This window comes from Brassica napus, chromosome C9 (assembly GCF_020379485.1).
Source record: "Brassica napus cultivar Da-Ae chromosome C9, Da-Ae, whole genome shotgun sequence".
Lineage (NCBI taxonomy): Eukaryota > Viridiplantae > Streptophyta > Magnoliopsida > Brassicales > Brassicaceae > Brassica > Brassica napus.
Genome location: NC_063452.1, coordinates 44633672 through 44651121, shown reverse-complemented (window position 1 = coordinate 44651121; position 17450 = coordinate 44633672). Strand labels below are relative to the sequence as shown.

General features: G+C 34.9%; 3 protein-coding genes across 3 annotated transcripts; 2 read left to right on the top strand and 1 right to left on the bottom strand.

Annotated features, from left to right (window-relative positions):
• Window positions 1–669: 669 nt before the first annotated feature.
• Window positions 670–3505, top strand: LOC106393622. Its single transcript, XM_048768030.1, has 9 exons — window positions 670–796; window positions 905–995; window positions 1808–1906; window positions 2211–2346; window positions 2458–2645; window positions 2743–2866; window positions 2948–3124; window positions 3206–3259; window positions 3350–3505. Exons 1-9 carry the CDS (start codon window positions 670–672, stop codon window positions 3503–3505), a joined length of 1152 nt encoding a protein of 383 aa, XP_048623987.1.
• A 304-nt stretch (window positions 3506–3809) lies between these two features.
• Window positions 3810–6018, top strand: LOC106390556 (tryptophan synthase beta chain 1, chloroplastic). The gene is made up of 5 exons (XM_013831049.2): window positions 3810–4288; window positions 4479–4835; window positions 4956–5398; window positions 5485–5579; window positions 5663–6018. The coding sequence occupies exons 1-5, from the start codon at window positions 3962–3964 to the stop codon at window positions 5836–5838; spliced, it is 1398 nt and encodes a 465-aa protein (XP_013686503.1). The 5' UTR covers window positions 3810–3961; the 3' UTR covers window positions 5839–6018.
• Window positions 6019–8656: 2638 nt separating this feature from the next.
• LOC106390555 (glucose-6-phosphate/phosphate translocator 1, chloroplastic-like) lies at window positions 8657–11253 on the bottom strand. The gene is made up of 5 exons (XM_013831048.3): window positions 10485–11253; window positions 9939–10164; window positions 9610–9832; window positions 9216–9429; window positions 8657–8993 (listed from the first exon to the last, which is right to left on the bottom strand). The coding sequence occupies exons 1-5, from the start codon at window positions 10974–10976 to the stop codon at window positions 8982–8984; spliced, it is 1167 nt and encodes a 388-aa protein (XP_013686502.1). The 5' UTR covers window positions 10977–11253; the 3' UTR covers window positions 8657–8981.
• Window positions 11254–17450: the final 6197 nt, after the last annotated feature.

Here is a 17450-nt window from a genome sequence, read left to right as displayed (position 1 = left end):
CAACACGTGTGAGGTGTTGTGATGCTTTGCCCGATGAGCTAACTGGTTTTGAACCAGTAAACTACAGGGACATTCTTGATGGTACACTCAATACAGACTATTTGTGGTAAGTAATAAAAATTTGGTTTTGTGGGAGTAAATTTTTTTATATGCTTAAATATTATATAACACATATATTATGTTAATCAGATGTAATAGGTCAGATTTTCGATGTGACCCCCATTGAAGTTGTATCAGCTGATGGGAAAGACACTGCCCCTAACAGTGTTGAGCCGGCCCTGTGTTGAGGGAGGTGAATCGAGCAGCTCGTGTTCTCCTGGTGGTCGCTTTGCTCAGCTCGGGGTGGAGGATCGATGGCTGGCTCGAGGGCACCTGATCGAGCACGTCGTCTTCTTCGTATCGAACGCTTGAAAACTCACGACACAGCAATGGCTATTTTCTGATATTTTGCACCTTTGATCCCTGAGTTTTGTGCCTCTTTCCTTTTCGACCCCAGAACTTCCATTTGAGCATATTAACCCTTGATTTTGCTCCAAAACTCTTGATTATGCAGTTTAGCCCCTATGACCTGTATAAATACTATATAACACAAAAGGACTCGAAAATGACCAGAATACATAATAAAAACTAATCAAACTTAGCTAGAAATCAATATAAAAACCGATAAATATGACACTCATCACCATACATCCATACAAAATTGGATTTCTCTCGACAACACGTGTGAGGTGTTGTGATGCTTTGCCCGATGAGCTAACTGGTTTTGAACAAGTAAACTACAGGGACATTCTTGATGGTACACTCAATACAGACTATTTGTGGTAAGTAATAAAAATTTGGTTTTGTGGGAGTATATTTTTTAATATGCTTAAATATTATATAACACATATATTGTGTTAATCAGATGTACTAGGTCAGATTCTCGAAGTAACCCCCATTGAAGTTGTATCAGCTGATGGGAAAGACACTGCCCCTAACAGTGTTGAGCCGGCCCTGTGTTGAGGGAGGTGAATCGAGCAGCTCGTGTTCTCCTGGTGGTCGCTTTGCTCAGCTCGGGGTGGAGGATCGATGGCTGGCTCGAGGGCACCGGATCGAGCACGTCATCTTCTTCGTATCGAACACTTGAAAACTCACGACACAGCAATGGCTATTTTCTGATATTTTGCACCTTTGATCCCTGAGTTTTGTGCATCTTTCCTTTTCGACCCCAGAACTTCCATTTGAGCATATTAACCCTTGATTTTGCTCCAAAACTCTTGATTATGCAGTTTAGCCCCTATGACCTGTATAAATACTATATAACACAAAAGGACTCGAAAATGACCAGAATACATAATAAAAACTAATCAAACTTAGCTAGAAATCAATATAAAAACCGATAAATATGACACTCATCACCATACATCCATACAAAATTGGATTTCTCTCGACAACACGTGTGAGGTGTTGTGATGCTTTGCCCGATGAGCTAACTAGTTTTGAACCAGTAAACTACAGGGACATTTTTGATGGTACACTCAATACAGACTATTTGTTTGGTAAGTAATAAAAATTTGGTTTTGTGGGAGTATATTTTTTGATATGCTTAAATATTATATAACACATATATTATGTTAATCAGATGTAATAAGTCAGATTTTCGAAGTGACCCCCATTGAAGTTGTATCAGCTGATGGGAAAGACACAAAGAAAATCACAGTGGAACTTTGTAATGAAAAGTAATAACGTCTTTATATTTTTTGAACCCTATATAGATAAATTTGGGTACGTTATCTGAGTTTTTACTTAATTCCCTATGTGATTTTAGGGATGAATGTCTGCCGATGGTGTTATGGGGTAACTTTGCTACTGATGTCAGTGAGGCTATTGAAAGAGGCGGTGATAATGCAATAGTTTGTGTTTTGCGGTTTGGGAAAATTAAAGTTTAGAAAGGTATTTTATCCCATCATTTAATATTGTACTTTTTGTATAACTCGAGTGATTAAAGTTTGTTATAATTTTTATTTTACACCTTTACACTGTCAACTGCAGAAGAGCGTAGTGTCCAATGCCTATAATGTTTCAGATGTCGAACTGAATCCATTTATGCCTGAGGTGGAGGCATTTTTGTCACTACAGGTTTTCGTTTTCTATATTTATGCAAAAGAATACGATATACACATGTCTATCTCAGGCATTGTTGTTTATTTGTGTGTTGTTCTTCTTTAAAGGTTGCCGAAGGATGAACTTCCATTTGCTGTTGTTCAACCTAAGCCGCTTATGCTGACAAATGGAGTTGGGGATAAAAATGATTTTTTTTTCAACACTCCTAGGAAAACCATATCTCAGATGGTTGAATTGAACCGGGTATGTTGTTACTCTCTTTTTCCAATTTGTTTCGTATATTTCAAACAGCTGTTGTATTTTGATACTGTAAAACATGTCAGATAAATTATTGATTAAAGTTTATTCATCTAGGTTGAGCAGTGTATTGTGATGTGCACAATAGCAGCTATTGATTCCGATATGGGTTGGTATTATTTGAGTTGCAATGTGTGTTCGAAGAAGGTATTGAATGTGCCTAATGACACCATTGACGATGGAGAAGATGATGATAAACTGGGATTCCACTACTACTGCGGCAAATGCAAGGTGAATAACCCAAAGTTGATGCCAAGTTAATTACTATATACTATTTTCATAGATTTTTAGCTGAACACGATTATGCCTTTCTTAATATAATTATGTTGTCGTTTATGTTAGATACAAGTTGCATTTGGTTGTGCTAGACAATACCAGCAATGCAAATTTTTTACTATTTGACAATCTTGCACTCCAGTTACTTCATCACCCTTGCAATGAGCTAACTGGAACTAATATTGATGAGGTAAGTTGGGTTATATCATTGTGAACAATGATCAGTCATTGTTCTATATGTCTTTTAATACTCTACATGTTTTATTGACAGATGCAAGACCCGGCTGATATTCCTTTGGCACTCAAAGATTTAGTAGGTAAAACCTATCTATTCAAGGTTGGCATTGAGAAAGAAAATTTTCTCTACAAGAATGACACTTACAAAGTCTTGAAAATTGTGGCCAACATTGAGATGGTTACCGAGTTTGAGGACTTGAGTCAACCAAAGGTATTGTAAACGACTATTTGTTTGAGTTTTTGATTCATTACGGCCATTTTTATGATTTTTGTAATATTTTTTATATTGAAGGGAGAAGTGAATACTTTGTCTTTGGAAAACTCTTTAATTTCAGATGGACCAGAGGTAAAGTATTGTTTCTTTGAATTGGTTTGACCTTTGGTTCTTGCAATGAATCTTAAAGTGTATTTGTACAATTTTGTAAATGTATTACAGAGGTCCTTAATGTTGTCTGGAGGGTCGTCCCAAGAAGCTGAAGCTAACGCACTCACTCCTGCTAAACGCCGAGGAACAACCGTTTTTAACTTGGAGGAACACTATGATGAGAATTCGGTGATAAGGAATTCATGTTCAACTCGGATCAAAAAGTAGAAGACTGACAAAAGTGGCCGAAGGGAATTAGAGAATGCATGGCGTTTTACAACCAATCCGAAACAAACTAGTATCCAAAATTAAATAGATCTAATGTTTTCTTATCTTCAAAATAACAAATTTAGTCATCTTATTCCGTGTTAGGTGTGGCTTTTATCCTAGTACTAATGTATGGTAACTGAAAAAAAATATTTTATAACAAAAGACATGAAAAAATGGTATGCTAAATGAAACAGATGGTAGGTAACGACGGCTCATTCGAATATTTTTCTAAAAAACCATGTGTTACAAACCTAATCACATCTTCTTCATTCCTACCAACTTACTTTTTGTTTGGTAAAAGAATATTATCAACATATCAATGAAAGAATCTATAAAAACCCTTCCTATGGAAACAATAGGATATTCAAGGAGGCGGACATATATTGACTGAGAAAGAGATTCATTCATTCGGTAATGGCAGCTTCAGGCACCGTCGCTTCTTTCAGAACCTCCGTTTCTTCCTCTCCCCAATTGACCCATTTGAGATCCCCCTCCAAAGCTCTCAAATTTACGCCTCTGCCATCGTCTCGCTCAAGGCCATCGTTCTCCGTCTCCTGCACCATCGCCAAGGACCCGCCTGTTCTCATGTCCGCCGGATCTGACCCGACTCTCTGGCAACGACCCGATTCGTTCGGTCGGTTCGGGAAGTTTGGTGGCAAGTATGTCCCTGAGACGCTGATGCACGCTCTCTCCGAGCTCGAAACGGCGTTTCATTCTCTCGCCACCGACGATGATTTCCAGGTACCTTGTCCTTCGTGATTTGAATAGAAAATAAACATTTTGCGTTGTGGGTCTTTGAGATTATAGCTTTGTTGTTATCAGATTGAGGTAAAGTTTGGATCTTTGAGCAAAATGTATAGATGCTCTTGTTCGGTTTCTCTCTTGTTCTATGTCTGAGTTTTGTCTTTTGTGTCAATGAATCTTTTGTTAGAGAGAGTTGGCGGGGATCTTGAAAGACTACGTGGGTAGAGAAAGCCCTCTGTATTTCGCAGAGAGGCTTACGGAGCATTACCGCCGCGAAAATGGAGAAGGGCCGCTTATATACTTGAAGAGAGAAGACCTGAATCACACAGGAGCTCACAAGATCAACAACGCCGTGGCTCAGGCTCTTCTCGCCAAGCGTTTGGGGAAGAAGAGGATTATCGCTGAGACAGGAGCTGGTCAACACGGTGTGGCTACAGCTACCGTGTGTGCTCGTTTTGGTCTGGAGTGCATTATCTATATGGGTGCTCAAGATATGGAGAGACAAGCACTCAATGTGTTCAGGATGCGACTTCTTGGTGCCGAGGTAATGTTCAAAAAATTGATTTTTTTTTAAAAAAAAAAATCCTTCTAGAAAAATCATTTCGTTTAGCCAGACGCCTAGGTGCCTAGACCGATTTTTATTGAACCCCTCGTGGTTTTACAGGTGAGAGCAGTTCACTCTGGAACAGCAACGTTGAAGGATGCTACTTCAGAAGCGATAAGAGACTGGGTGACAAATGTTGAGACTACTCATTACATATTGGGATCTGTGGCGGGTCCTCACCCTTACCCGATGATGGTCAGAGACTTTCACGCGGTGATAGGTAAAGAAACGAGGAGACAAGCGTTGGAGAAATGGGGAGGGAAGCCGGATGTGTTGGTGGCTTGTGTTGGTGGGGGTTCAAACGCGATGGGACTCTTCCATGAGTTTGTGGATGACACAGAGATCCGGTTGATCGGTGTGGAAGCTGCGGGATTCGGAGTGGATAGTGGCAAACACGCTGCTACGTTGACAAAGGGAGATGTGGGTGTTCTACATGGAGCTATGAGTTACTTGCTGCAAGATGATGATGGCCAAATCATTGAACCTCACTCCATCAGTGCAGGGTAAGATAAAAAAACTCTATATTTAATGATCCATTAGCCATCATAACTAGTCTCTCGTGATCACGGTTTTGGATTGTCTCTTACAGATTGGACTACCCTGGAGTTGGACCGGAGCACAGTTTCCTGAAAGACATGGGACGGGCTGAATACTTTAGCGTAACGGACGAAGAAGCATTGGAAGGTAATGAATAGCCTTTTGTTCTGTATTATAAAAATGTTCTGTAGTTTTCATATCTCACCTTCTATGTTCATTTTGATTTGTAGCGTTCAAGAGAGTATCGCGGTTAGAGGGAATCATTCCAGCACTGGAGACCTCTCACGCACTAGCTCACCTCGAGAAGCTATGTCCCACGTTACCGGACGGAAGCAGAGTCGTATTGAACTTCAGCGGAAGAGGAGATAAAGATGTTCAGACGGTAGCTAAGTATCTTGAAGTTTGATAAAAATTAGACCCTTTTGTTTGTTTGTTTTTCTTTTAAGTTTAAGACAGTGAAAATCTTTTTTGTTCTTGTAATCTATTTGTACTTCTACACGGTCGGGACGTTTCCAAAATAATTAGAAACAGAAAAGGACTAAGAAGTGAACAAAGTTTGAATAAACTGTTCTTTAGTTTGCTGCCACTTCCTTGGTTTCTGCTAGAACACACGATTGCATATACCAGCATGATATATTTTAGATATTCTTGAACAAGACATTGATCATATTGTGTATTATATATTATACGGTTCGAGTCAGTACATCTGCTGCTGGATTGTTACTTATTTGTACCACTTGAACACTAGCAAAAAGTTTGATACAATGATCAGAGATCAAGTGTGTCACTACTTTGCCCTCTCTCTCTCTTCGACGTAAATATAATAATCCAGTTGAAACCTCGATTCTATAACGTTTGTAGAGCCTGAAGAAGACTGAAATCTTCCAAAGGTTTGACACTTTTTTTCCGATAAATCCTATCTGCTGATCCGGTCGGCCTCGGGAGGAACGCACTTAGTGCTATGGAGTGGACTGGCTACTACACTGCATGATCCGAGTTTAGAATACATTTCGACTAATGTCAGGGGATGAACCGATCATCTGTTACGATCCACCATGTAAACCACTTGGGCCGAAACCCAAGCCCAAACTGGCCAAATGATGATAATTTAGTTCCCAGAGGAAATTGAACTCAAAACTGATGTGGGTACACACCAAGCCCCAAAAGATTGCCACTAGACTACCACCACTCGGTTAGGTTTGACACTTTTGAATAAGTGAAAAAAATATCCCTTCTGTCACGAATTTACAAATCTTCCTTTCGTGTCATGAATGATCCAACTTGATCCTACAGGTGCATTTACATCCTGAAAGCTAGCGTTAGGGTTGTATTCAAACCATCCAACAGGAGACGGTTTCCATGGAGTAGTGTAGTGTCTAAGGATATCTCGAGGGCTGGTCATGGGCAAGCCCGATAAAACATTTACTTTAGGCTCCCAAATTTCTTTAAAAAAATTATATACAAATAGATCCCCGAACTATTGAAATTTTTATAATACATGTTGCTATTGCTACATTAGAAAAGGGTCCAATTGTTGGAAACATATACGATATACCATCTGCTGTTGTCATTGTTCAGCTTGTGATCCTTTAGGCTCCCAAATTTTTTTAAAAATTTTATATACAAATAGATCCCCAAACTATTGAAAATTTTATAATAAATGTTGCTATTGCTACATTAGAAAAGGGTCCAATTGTTGGAAACATATACGATATACCATCTGCTGTTGTCATGTTCAGCTTGTGATCCTTTATGACTAACAAAAAGAAAAGTGGGGACTCTGATGAATAAATAAATAAAAGAAATGCAAATTTTCCTACTTGAGTATATTCCTCACTGAACCTAATCACTGCCTCTTCTGAAAACCCAAGAGACATGTCTCTTTTTATTTCTGCCACATAAACCAAAAAAATCTAATGCCTCAGTTTTATTCCCAAGCATCAACATATTCATACAAATAATAATTCTTTCTTTGATAACTAAATCATTAGTCTTTGGAATTCCTGCTTAGAACATCTACAAAAGACACTCTATAACTTCGAATATAAAATTTTTTGCTCTCCAAAAAAGAACTTCAAAACTTCAATTTAAAATTTTGAAGAGTGAAACTATATATTTGAAGTTTCACTACTCAAAACTTCAAATTTGAAGTTTCATATTTTTATTTGTATTCTGGTCCCTACAATTACACATCACATTTATAATTCATAAATATTTTATTGTTTATTATTTTAATCCTTATAAAAATTATATCTCATAAATATTTGAAGTTTTGTTTACAAAATTTAAGTATACACACAAAATTAAATAAAAATTTAAAAGAAGATTTAAAATATTTAAAACTAGATTTAGATAACAAAAATATACAAAAGAAACTTAACAAAAATATACAAAAGAAACTTAACAAAAAAACTTTTAAAAAATTACATGAAGATAACTATTACACATATTTAAATATTGCAACAACACTAATAGTCAGGTAAGTTTGATCTGGAACCTTCAAAATTTTCAAATATTGTCCAATTTTTTTGGTGTAATTGAATATGGTTGTTGTTGATGATGTCTTTTCGTACAATTCTTTCTTGTTCATATTGAATATATTCACGAGTATTAATATCATCGATAAAAGTTAGTCTTTTAGCAATATTTTATGTTTCTCTTTTACTTTCTTGTTCTGATCTAATGTATTTACAAATATTAATATCTCCCGATTTCAACAATTTTTATCTCTAATCTACAAATTAAAAATGAAGAGAGCTATTTTTACTTTAAAATGCATTACGAAAATTACTTTATGGAATAATATTGTATTTTCCTTGAAATTTAATATTAATTAAGTTATTTTGTTTAAAATTTTATATTTTAATATAATATTTTATTAATTAATATTGTTTTAATATGTTTATATATGTGCTAGTTATTTACAAAAATTTTATGAATTCAAATTAGTTATAACAAATATAAGAACAATAGTATAAAATACAAATAGTTTTGAAGTTATGTTTGAAGTTTTGTTTTTGGAGAAGAACGCCTTTAAACTTCAAATATAGAGTTTTGGAAACTTCAAAATAGAATTAGATGCTATTTTTTTTTGTCACAGAAGCTTAGAGAATATTTCTAACAAATGAAAAGCATGTTGCTTATAGTGTTTGAATGAATAAACAAAACCATCAAACGAAACTATATAAACTGAAAACCCATACATACAATATGTATAAACGAGATTAATCTTGAAATATTATTATATATATTTTAAAATTCTCCAAGTTGAAGAAAGTTGTTTTATTCTCAAGGGGACAATTTTGTATTTTCCCACTTTAGTTACAAAGAGGCAGTGATCTTCTCAGTATTCCCCCAAATTCAAATACTTAAATCCAAAAAGCTTAATTAAGAAAAAGAAACTGCCTAACAAACTAAACCTTGTTGTCTCCATTCTCATAATTTCTTCATTATTATTGTGGACGCATATCTACATCAAGCTCTTTCCCCCGGTTTTAGCCGAAATCAACGAGCTCAACATCGGACTGGAACACTGCATGTCTTGCCCGATCAAAGCTTTGCCTGCACCACACGCAAAAAAACCGTGATAAAGTAACATCAAGATGAGGATTTCAAGATATTGATCCTTGATGATGTCGAAGAAGTAATAGTTAGCTTTAACCATACGGCTAAAGGGTCATCATGTGGCTGTGCAATGAAGCCAAGAGACGTTTATTTGTCATATTGCATATGGATAACAGGGGTATAATGGTCATTTAAAGATTTGTGTGTTGTGTGGTTTACCTGGGAATACAAGAAGGTTCCGAGGATAGCAATGGCAGCTCCAAGAGCGTTAACGGGCTGGACAGGGGTGCGGAAGATAATGATGGAGGAGACAATGACTGAGATACGCTTCATGGTGTTACCGACACTAAACGTCAAGGGAGAGATTTGGTCTAAAGACATGTAAGACACTTGGTTGTAGAGATGATAGAACACACTCTGCGCAGCCACCCACCTACACATTTTGGAAGCGAATGAGATGGATTCATTGTCCTAATCACGACTCTTAATAATTAAGATGAGAACAAGAATTTTGTAAGATAAAGACAAGAACTTGATATTCTAGGAACAGGACAAGACTACTTCTAACAGAACAAAACGTCAAAACGATACTTTTGAGTTTAAAAGAGTTTACCCGACGAATTGAGGTCCGACGTGGGAGAGAGCCTTTTGCCAGCCATCGATCCACATCTGAGGACCTTCAACCGCAATTGCAAAGGGGGTGAGAATCAAGAGTGATAGCATGGAGAGACAAGCATAGTAGTTCATTCCGCTCACAGACTTTCCCTTCATTCCCTTCTTTGAGAAGATGTTACGGAACACAAAAGCCAAGTTCGATATCATCGCTCCCATGAAACCTGAGAGAGAAAGTAACATAATGATTCATTATTAGTTCTCAATCCCAAATCACACAAGAATTACAAAGACAACAACGATTGTCACGATCTAGAATATATATATTACCAGTCATGTTGAAGTTAAGCTCAGTAAGAGCAGAGAGAGCACAGCCACCAATGATCGGAATAAGGGACAAGTAAACCGAAGTAGGGAAGGTTTCACCCAAAAGGAACCTCGAGACAAGAACGCTAAACGCCGGTTCACCACTCTTGATGATGTGAGTGAAGGAAACCGCAACCTTTGACATACTCACCGTTGCAGCCACATGACCAATCGTATGTGCCACAGCAACCTTTAAGCAATCCAACCAAAACCACTCTTTTAGTACAATCAAAAATATCATAAAGTTCAATACTTTAACATAGACTAAACTTTACTAGAAGCTAAGCTGATATCAGATTCTCAGAATCTAGCCATGAAATTTTAATAATAACAAAAATTCAGCAGCTTATGACACAAACACAGCCAAAAGAAGACATCTTCTCTCACTCAGGAAGCAAACAAAACTATGCATATCACTCAGGTAACTAAAAGACAACAAATATTCATGCAAGATCTGAATTAATTTGACTTATAACCCTAAAGTTTCCACCTTTCCACCAACCCACTTACCGGAAAAAGAGTTTTCCAGAAATCGAAATCAGTTTTCGGAGTCTCAACGATCCCAACAGCCCAAGAGATGAGCATCATCAACGAACCAGCCGCGAGAGAGAGCGTGGAGGTAAGCCAAGGATAAGGGTAAGCGTTCAACACCTTCTTGTTGTAGATGTTGAACACAACGTTCAACGCCCACCAAGTCGCGAAGTAGATTCCGATCTTCAGCTTCTTCGCCGCCTCCGACTTCGTTTCCGCCGCATCATCATCGATCGGCTGAGGCTCCGACTTATCGGCTTCGTAGGCCTCGCGTCTCGCCGGAGGCTTCGCTCTCATGGGAGAGAGGTGCAGAGGCTTGGAGACGGCTAAAACGGTGCGTTTCCGAAGGTCCGTCGATGGAAACGAGGCGGCGAGAGGTGATCGTTGGAGCGGGGAAGATGGGTTCCGTCGCGAAAGAGGGTTGGAGAACCCGATCTTAGCGGAGAGAGCCTGCTTCGCCGCTAAAACCATCGTCGGAATAAAAGAGAGAGAAAGAGAAAAGGAAAAGACTTTTTCGTCGAATTAAAATAAAATATTAAAACTTTGATCACGGAGAAGGCCGTTCGTTATTAAGTAAGAGAATCGATCAAGGGTTTGACCCGGAATCTAAAACGAAGAACAATTCAGATCAAGAGAGATCTTACAAAAACTCGATGTTCTTATTACAACAACTCGAGCTCATGTTCTTCTTCACAGTGTTTATAGAGAAAAGATAATTATATATATATATGCAGTATATAAGTAGGGTATATGCTCTTGGGAGAGAACGCTCTTAACTTTGTTTATTTCCTACTCCATTTAGGCAATTCAAAAGTAAAATTATTATTTATTTCTCACCGGACTGTATATGAACAATATTTCTAAGTTGGACAAATCTCCAAAATAGAAACTTTTTAAATTTATATCACAAAAATAACAATTTTTAAAATTTATGTTAATAAAATGATCAAAATATCATTTTATTTTTTGAAAAATTTATTTTTTTTTATTTTACAAAATTTGAAATCTTATCCCAGAACCCCACTCCCCAACTCTAAACCTTAAATCCTAAACCCTAAACCCTAAATCCTAAACCCCATCCCTTAGCTCTAAACCATAAACCCTAAACTCCACCTTTTAACTCTAAACCTTAAACCCTAAACCCTAAACCCTAAATCCTAAACTCACCTTTTAACTCTAAACCCTAAACCCTAGACCCTAAACCCTAAACCCTTTAACCCTAAACCTTAAATCCTAAACCCCACCACTTAACTCTAAATCCTAATGTCTAAATTAATTTACCATTGGGATATAAGTGTATATTTACCTATTTTGATGATAAGAACTTTTTTAGTGCTATTCTAGTCATTTTCTCTTCTAAGTTTAAATGCGTAAAATTTTCAATTAATGTGTAAAAGTTTCCAAAAAAAATTGTTATCAAAGAGTTTGAAGTTTGCAAAACTCTATGTCTGAAGTAGTTTCAAAGTGTTCTTCTGGAAAAGTAAAACTTCAAAAAAAAAATTCATTTCATTTTACATTATAATTCTTATATTTGTCATAATTAAGATTAATCAATAAATTTTTTATAAATAATTAGCACATATATATATAAAATATTACAACAATATTAATTAATAAAATCTTTCAAAAAAAAATCAAAATTATAAATCAAAATACATAATTAAATATTAAACTACAAATAAAATATCACATTATTCTATAAAATTATTTTCGTAATGTTCTATCTTAGGTTACACAAAAAAAAATTTGGACAATATTGAGGAGGTTTTGGAACTTCTGGAGCAAATTTACCAGGCTATAAACGTTGTTGTAATTTTTAAATTTGTGTAATAATTATGTTTTCATGTATCTTTTTAAAAAAACATTCATTAATTTTTTTTTGTAATATTCTTGTTTTCTAATATAGTTTAAAAATATTATAAATCTTATTATAATTTTTTATGTAATTTTATGTGTAAAACTTGAATTTACAAAAAAATAAATTTAAAATATTTATGAGATATAAAATATTTAAAGATTAATATGATAAGTGAGAAATACTTAAAGATCATAAATATGATATGTAATTAATTGTAAGGACCAAAATACAAATAAAAAAAGTAAAACTTCAAATTTAAAGTTTTGAGTAATGAAACTTCAAATATGAAGTTTTACTCAATAAAACTCTAAATTTAAAGTTTTTAATTTTTTTATAGAAAAAAAAATTATATTTAAAATTGTAGAGCATCTCCAAAAAAAACTTTGAAGTTTTTAAGTTACTTTAGAAATTTTGATTTTGTAGAAGAACGCTTTGAACTTCAAATATAAAATTTTTTAAAATTTAAAATAGAAAATCTTTTTAGAGATGCTCTAGCTAGGTATATGACTTTTATATTTTTAGGCTAAATTGCTTCAAGAAAAATAAATTAAAAATAATGTGAGGCCAAGTGACCAACCCATCAGACTATGTATATTGGTTAAACTTTTTCAACACCATATTCTTCGCTTTTACCATTCCACATCATCTTCTCTCACCTTCATATAATTATTTATAATACATCTGTTTTTTTATACATTTACAACATTTTTATATAAAAAAGGTCCAACACTTTTTTAATCTATTTTTATTTAATAATTATAAATTTTTAAATTTTATGATTATAAAAATTCTAAATTTTATTTTACACAAAATTATCTAAAATATAAACAAATAATATTAAATTACACAAATTATCTAAAAATATAAACAAAGAATATTAAAAATGAAATGAAAATTATAATGATATAAAAATATTTATATGTCAAATCCAACAAGAGATCTATAAACACACAAATTGATAAATTTTGATATAAATTAAATAAATATGGAATAATATTTATTTAATATGGAATAATATGTTTGAAATAATTAGGGTGAATGAAAAATGTGTACAATTTCAAGAACCAATAATCTTGTGACATATTGTGAATATGCGCCCACTTTTAAAATTTAAACTTGTTGAAAAGATTCAACTACAAATAATCCACGTAGCATTCACAATTTTCTCGACATCCTTATTGGAACCATTCAACAGTTTAATAAATTATTCAACACTCTTGTTGTAAATGGTCTCATAATGTGTATTTTTTTTGTAAAACTGAAATTATGGATTGTCAGTCTGACACTAATTTTACTATTTTATATGGGAAAGATTAGTAAACTGACAAATGCTTGCATAAGATTTTTGCAACGACAAAAATGCTTATACTTTGGTGAAAAAAAAATGAGTGCATTACCATTTAGAACACTTTCTTTACTTTTTCTACAGTTTAAGACACATATTGTTGAAGGGACACTTTTCCTCTTGGTTATGCTGATTTCGGACTAAATTACCCCTTGCTGGACGAAGTGAAAAAGAAAACGAGTTGGTGTAAGTGGAGACCATGTATGCTTGTTAGTTAGTGGAGACCAAGACTTATTTACGTTTCTGGTCAAAAAACATAAAAAAGTTTACTTAGATATTTTTATGTCATTACTTTTTATCTCCTTGTTTTATATTGTTTTTTTCTCAAACTTTTTGATATATTAAAAAAATTTAATTGTTACAATAAATTATAGATTTTTTTCTTCTATATTTTAACATCCATTATCATATATATATTTTATATATTTAACATTTATACAAAATAAGTGTATGGACATGGATGGAAAAAGTGTGAAAGAATAAAACGTGGATATAGGACGAGATGTAGATTCAGAACGTGAAATGTTTAGTGCTTCGTAAATTCATCACAAACAGCCGAGTTGATACCTAAAATAAGCAAAAAAGGTGAGCTCATGTATGAATAGTATGATAAATAAAAGTGTTGTGGATATGGACGGAAAACTATGGACACTAACAAAAAAATTATATCTTTTAACATCCATTTTTAATTTTATACTCCTTCCGTTTCATATTAAGTGTCATAATAGAGAATTTTTTCTGTTACAAAATAAGTGTCGTTTTCGATTTTCAATGCAAAATTTATTAATTTGATTATGCAATTTATTTATTTTTTGGTTGAAATATGGTTAGGTGTATAGGTAATTATGTTTTTATATAAAAAATATGCAAAATTAATTGTTTCCTTAATCCGTCATTAATCCGTGTGCAGCTAAAACGATCCTTGAAATGAAACAGAGGAGTGTATATTAACATTTACACACAATGTGTAGACATTGACATAATAAATATGTATGAAAATGTGGTCACGTGCAAAGAATACATGTTTCTTAAAATGTGGACATGGACTAAATTTGTAGACAAAGATTCGTGGACGAGAGCGGGTAAGTGATCACATCTACGCATCATAATGAACTTGTCAACTTCCATCATTTGAGTGTTTTGAGAGATATCAACAAGAATCCAAGAACGTAGGCTTTGTCCACGTTTCTTACGATCCAAGACATCAACTCCAAGAAGGTAGTTCTACCAAAAGCAGAAGAACTAGACGCATCAGCATCTCTGAGATTCAATTCTGAAGTAGGTCTTAGAGGAAGCAGACGCTCTTTTAGTTCAGGCTTGTAGCACACAATCAGACACTGAAATGAAAATAATTACGAGTATCATTAAAAAGATTGATGCTTTGATTTGGATACTGAATGTCTAGTGACCAGAAACAGAACAAGCATCAAAACATTAATGAATCCCGACACTAACGAAAGCTAATAAAGTGAGTAGATGTTGAGGCTTTTGGTCGGGAACCTATCAGTTGCAAATAGTCTCGGCGGGAGACGGAGGTCCGCCTGAAGTGTACCTATATTTAGAAAAAAGGTACGGTGATTAATCATCGATGTAAGCCGAAAATATTTTTTAGATCTAAGAACCCTAATTCATAATACACAATAGAATGAAGACAAAACCTTTGATATCGTTTTCCGGTGGAGTTGGTTGCTCGGAAATCTTCCCTTTCATCTTTGATTTTGGTTTCGTCATGGTTAGATATAGTTCCGAAAATGGGCGGCAAAGAATGGATGAGAAAGGTGATGAGATAAGAAAAGGTGGAGACGAGATTACACAATCAAACTCGCATCGAGGTCTCTGGATTCTTGGTGTTCTATTAGGGTTAATAAATGAAGAAAGGACTGTCAAATTTGGAAAACTAGATCTGAATTTCAAAAAGTAAAGTTGGAGAGAGAAATATGTTGGTTTTCGAAAACTCATAAATCAGAAACTGGCCATCCATTTATTTTTTAAAGAAGAGGAAGTGACATCTTAGTCAGAGAAGTTGTAGTTAGGAGAGAGTGTAGTTAGTTTGAGGATACTTAGGACATTGCAAGAAAAAAAAAAGTATTCCTCCAGCAACAAGTGTCTCCGTATTCAATTTGAAAGACAAAAATTGTTTTAAAAAGTAAAAAATTAAAAAAAAATGGCATATACAGTAATACTATTTCTCAAGAAACAAGGAAATGCGTATCCTTTTTCTCAAAAAAGAAAAGAAATGCGTATTCCTTGCGCACACAAATACAAAACACGAAAGTCAATGGTTGTTGGACATATCAACTCAAAGTCTACAAAATATAATAAAAGTTACTTTGCTTAGAAATTAAACATTCCATTGAGTTCTCGTACACTAGAACCAACGACGAGCCATTGCACCATCAGTTTCAGTTTCAATTTCAATTTCATACTTTTCACACGAATTCAAACGCAGAGAAGATTAATAAAGAGTGAACAAGAAAAATGTTAAATAAAATAAAGAGAGATAGAAAAATGACTGATTTATTATATATGTATTTTCTTCTTGGTGTGAGTCAACGAGAGAGAGAGAGAGTAGCTTTGTGTTTTGTGTGAAAGGTCTGAGAGAGTAAGAGAAAGATATTATTATTGCTTATCTCACATTTACAAAAGAAGAGAGAAGCACTATTTATAGATGGGTAAAGTCGGTTAATTCTGACCAACTTGAAAGAAGAAGACAAAATCACCAAGAGGTGATTAGTGACTGTTTTTACAGATGAAAGACATCTGTTCTCCTTTGGATAATCATTCTTTTTATAATTATCTCTTTAACACTCTCCCTTGATTGTCCAAACTTGTATTACGTAGTGCCTCGTTAAAAACTTAGTCATGGAAAAACCCATTGGGACAAAAACCATGACAAGGGAAAAAGAGTACACTGTCCGTAATCTCCCCCTTAGAATAGTGGACCTAGCTTTTTCTTCAAAGGTCATGCAAATGCCGCATTCCGATACCGTAGACGTGTTTTCGGAATGTTGTAGTTGGAAGAGCTTTGGTGAACAAGTCAGCCGGATTTTCACATGACCGTACGTATTCGATGTCCACTTTTTTATTTTTCTCGAGCTCCCTTATGTACGAGAAAAATCTTGGAGAGATGTGCTTTGTTCTGTCGCTCTTAATGTAGCCTTCCTTGAGTTGAGCAACACAGGCCGAATTGTCTTCAAATATTTTCGTCGGCTCTTTCTCGTTGACCATTCCGCTTGATTCTTGTATGTGGTGACTCATTGACCGAAGCCACACACATTCTTGACAAGCTTCGTGAAGCGCAATAGTTTCTGTATAATTTGAAGATGTCGCAACCAGAGTTTGTTTCTGGGACCGCCAAGAAATCGCGGTTCCACCAATTGTAAAAACATAACCGGTTTGCGATCGAGCCTTATGAGGATCTGATAGGCATCCTGCATCTGCAAAACCAACCATACCAAACTCAGGTTTTCTAAAATATATTAACCCTAAATCAATTGTACCTTGGAGGTAACGGAATACATGCTTTATTCCGTCCCAGTGCCTGCGAGTAGGAGCAGAACTATATCTTGCCAAGAGGTTAGTAGCAAAGGCAATATCGGGTCTGGTACAGTTTGCAAGATACAAAAGCCCACCAATAGCACTCATATAAGGTACTTCAGGACCTAATATCTTCTCGCTATCTTCGTAGGGCCTAAAAGGATCACTCTCAACATTGAGAGATCTACCAATCATTGGAGTACTC

What these genes read in the sequence shown, in the direction of transcription:
- LOC106390555 (XM_013831048.3), bottom strand. Translation starts at nt 10,976, where the DNA reads ATGGTTTTAGCGGCGAAGCAGGCTCTCTCCGCTAAGATCGGGTTCTCC. An exon ending in TCTGGAAAACTCTTTTTCCG is followed by an intron (nt 10,165 to 10,484) that starts GTAAGTGGGTTG and finishes GATTGCTTAAAG; the next exon opens with GTTGCTGTGGCACATACGAT. An exon ending in GTCGGACCTCAATTCGTCGG is followed by an intron (nt 9,430 to 9,609) that starts GTAAACTCTTTT and finishes CAAAATGTGTAG; the next exon opens with GTGGGTGGCTGCGCAGAGTG.
- LOC106393622 (XM_048768030.1), top strand. Translation starts at nt 670, where the DNA reads ATGACACTCATCACCATACATCCATACAAAATTGGATTTCTCTCGACA. An exon ending in CTGGAACTAATATTGATGAG is followed by an intron (nt 2,867 to 2,947) that starts GTAAGTTGGGTT and finishes TTTTATTGACAG; the next exon opens with ATGCAAGACCCGGCTGATAT. An exon ending in AGGACTTGAGTCAACCAAAG is followed by an intron (nt 3,125 to 3,205) that starts GTATTGTAAACG and finishes TTTATATTGAAG; the next exon opens with GGAGAAGTGAATACTTTGTC.
- LOC106390556 (XM_013831049.2), top strand. Translation starts at nt 3,962, where the DNA reads ATGGCAGCTTCAGGCACCGTCGCTTCTTTCAGAACCTCCGTTTCTTCC. An exon ending in CCACCGACGATGATTTCCAG is followed by an intron (nt 4,289 to 4,478) that starts GTACCTTGTCCT and finishes ATCTTTTGTTAG; the next exon opens with AGAGAGTTGGCGGGGATCTT. An exon ending in CCTCACTCCATCAGTGCAGG is followed by an intron (nt 5,399 to 5,484) that starts GTAAGATAAAAA and finishes TGTCTCTTACAG; the next exon opens with ATTGGACTACCCTGGAGTTG.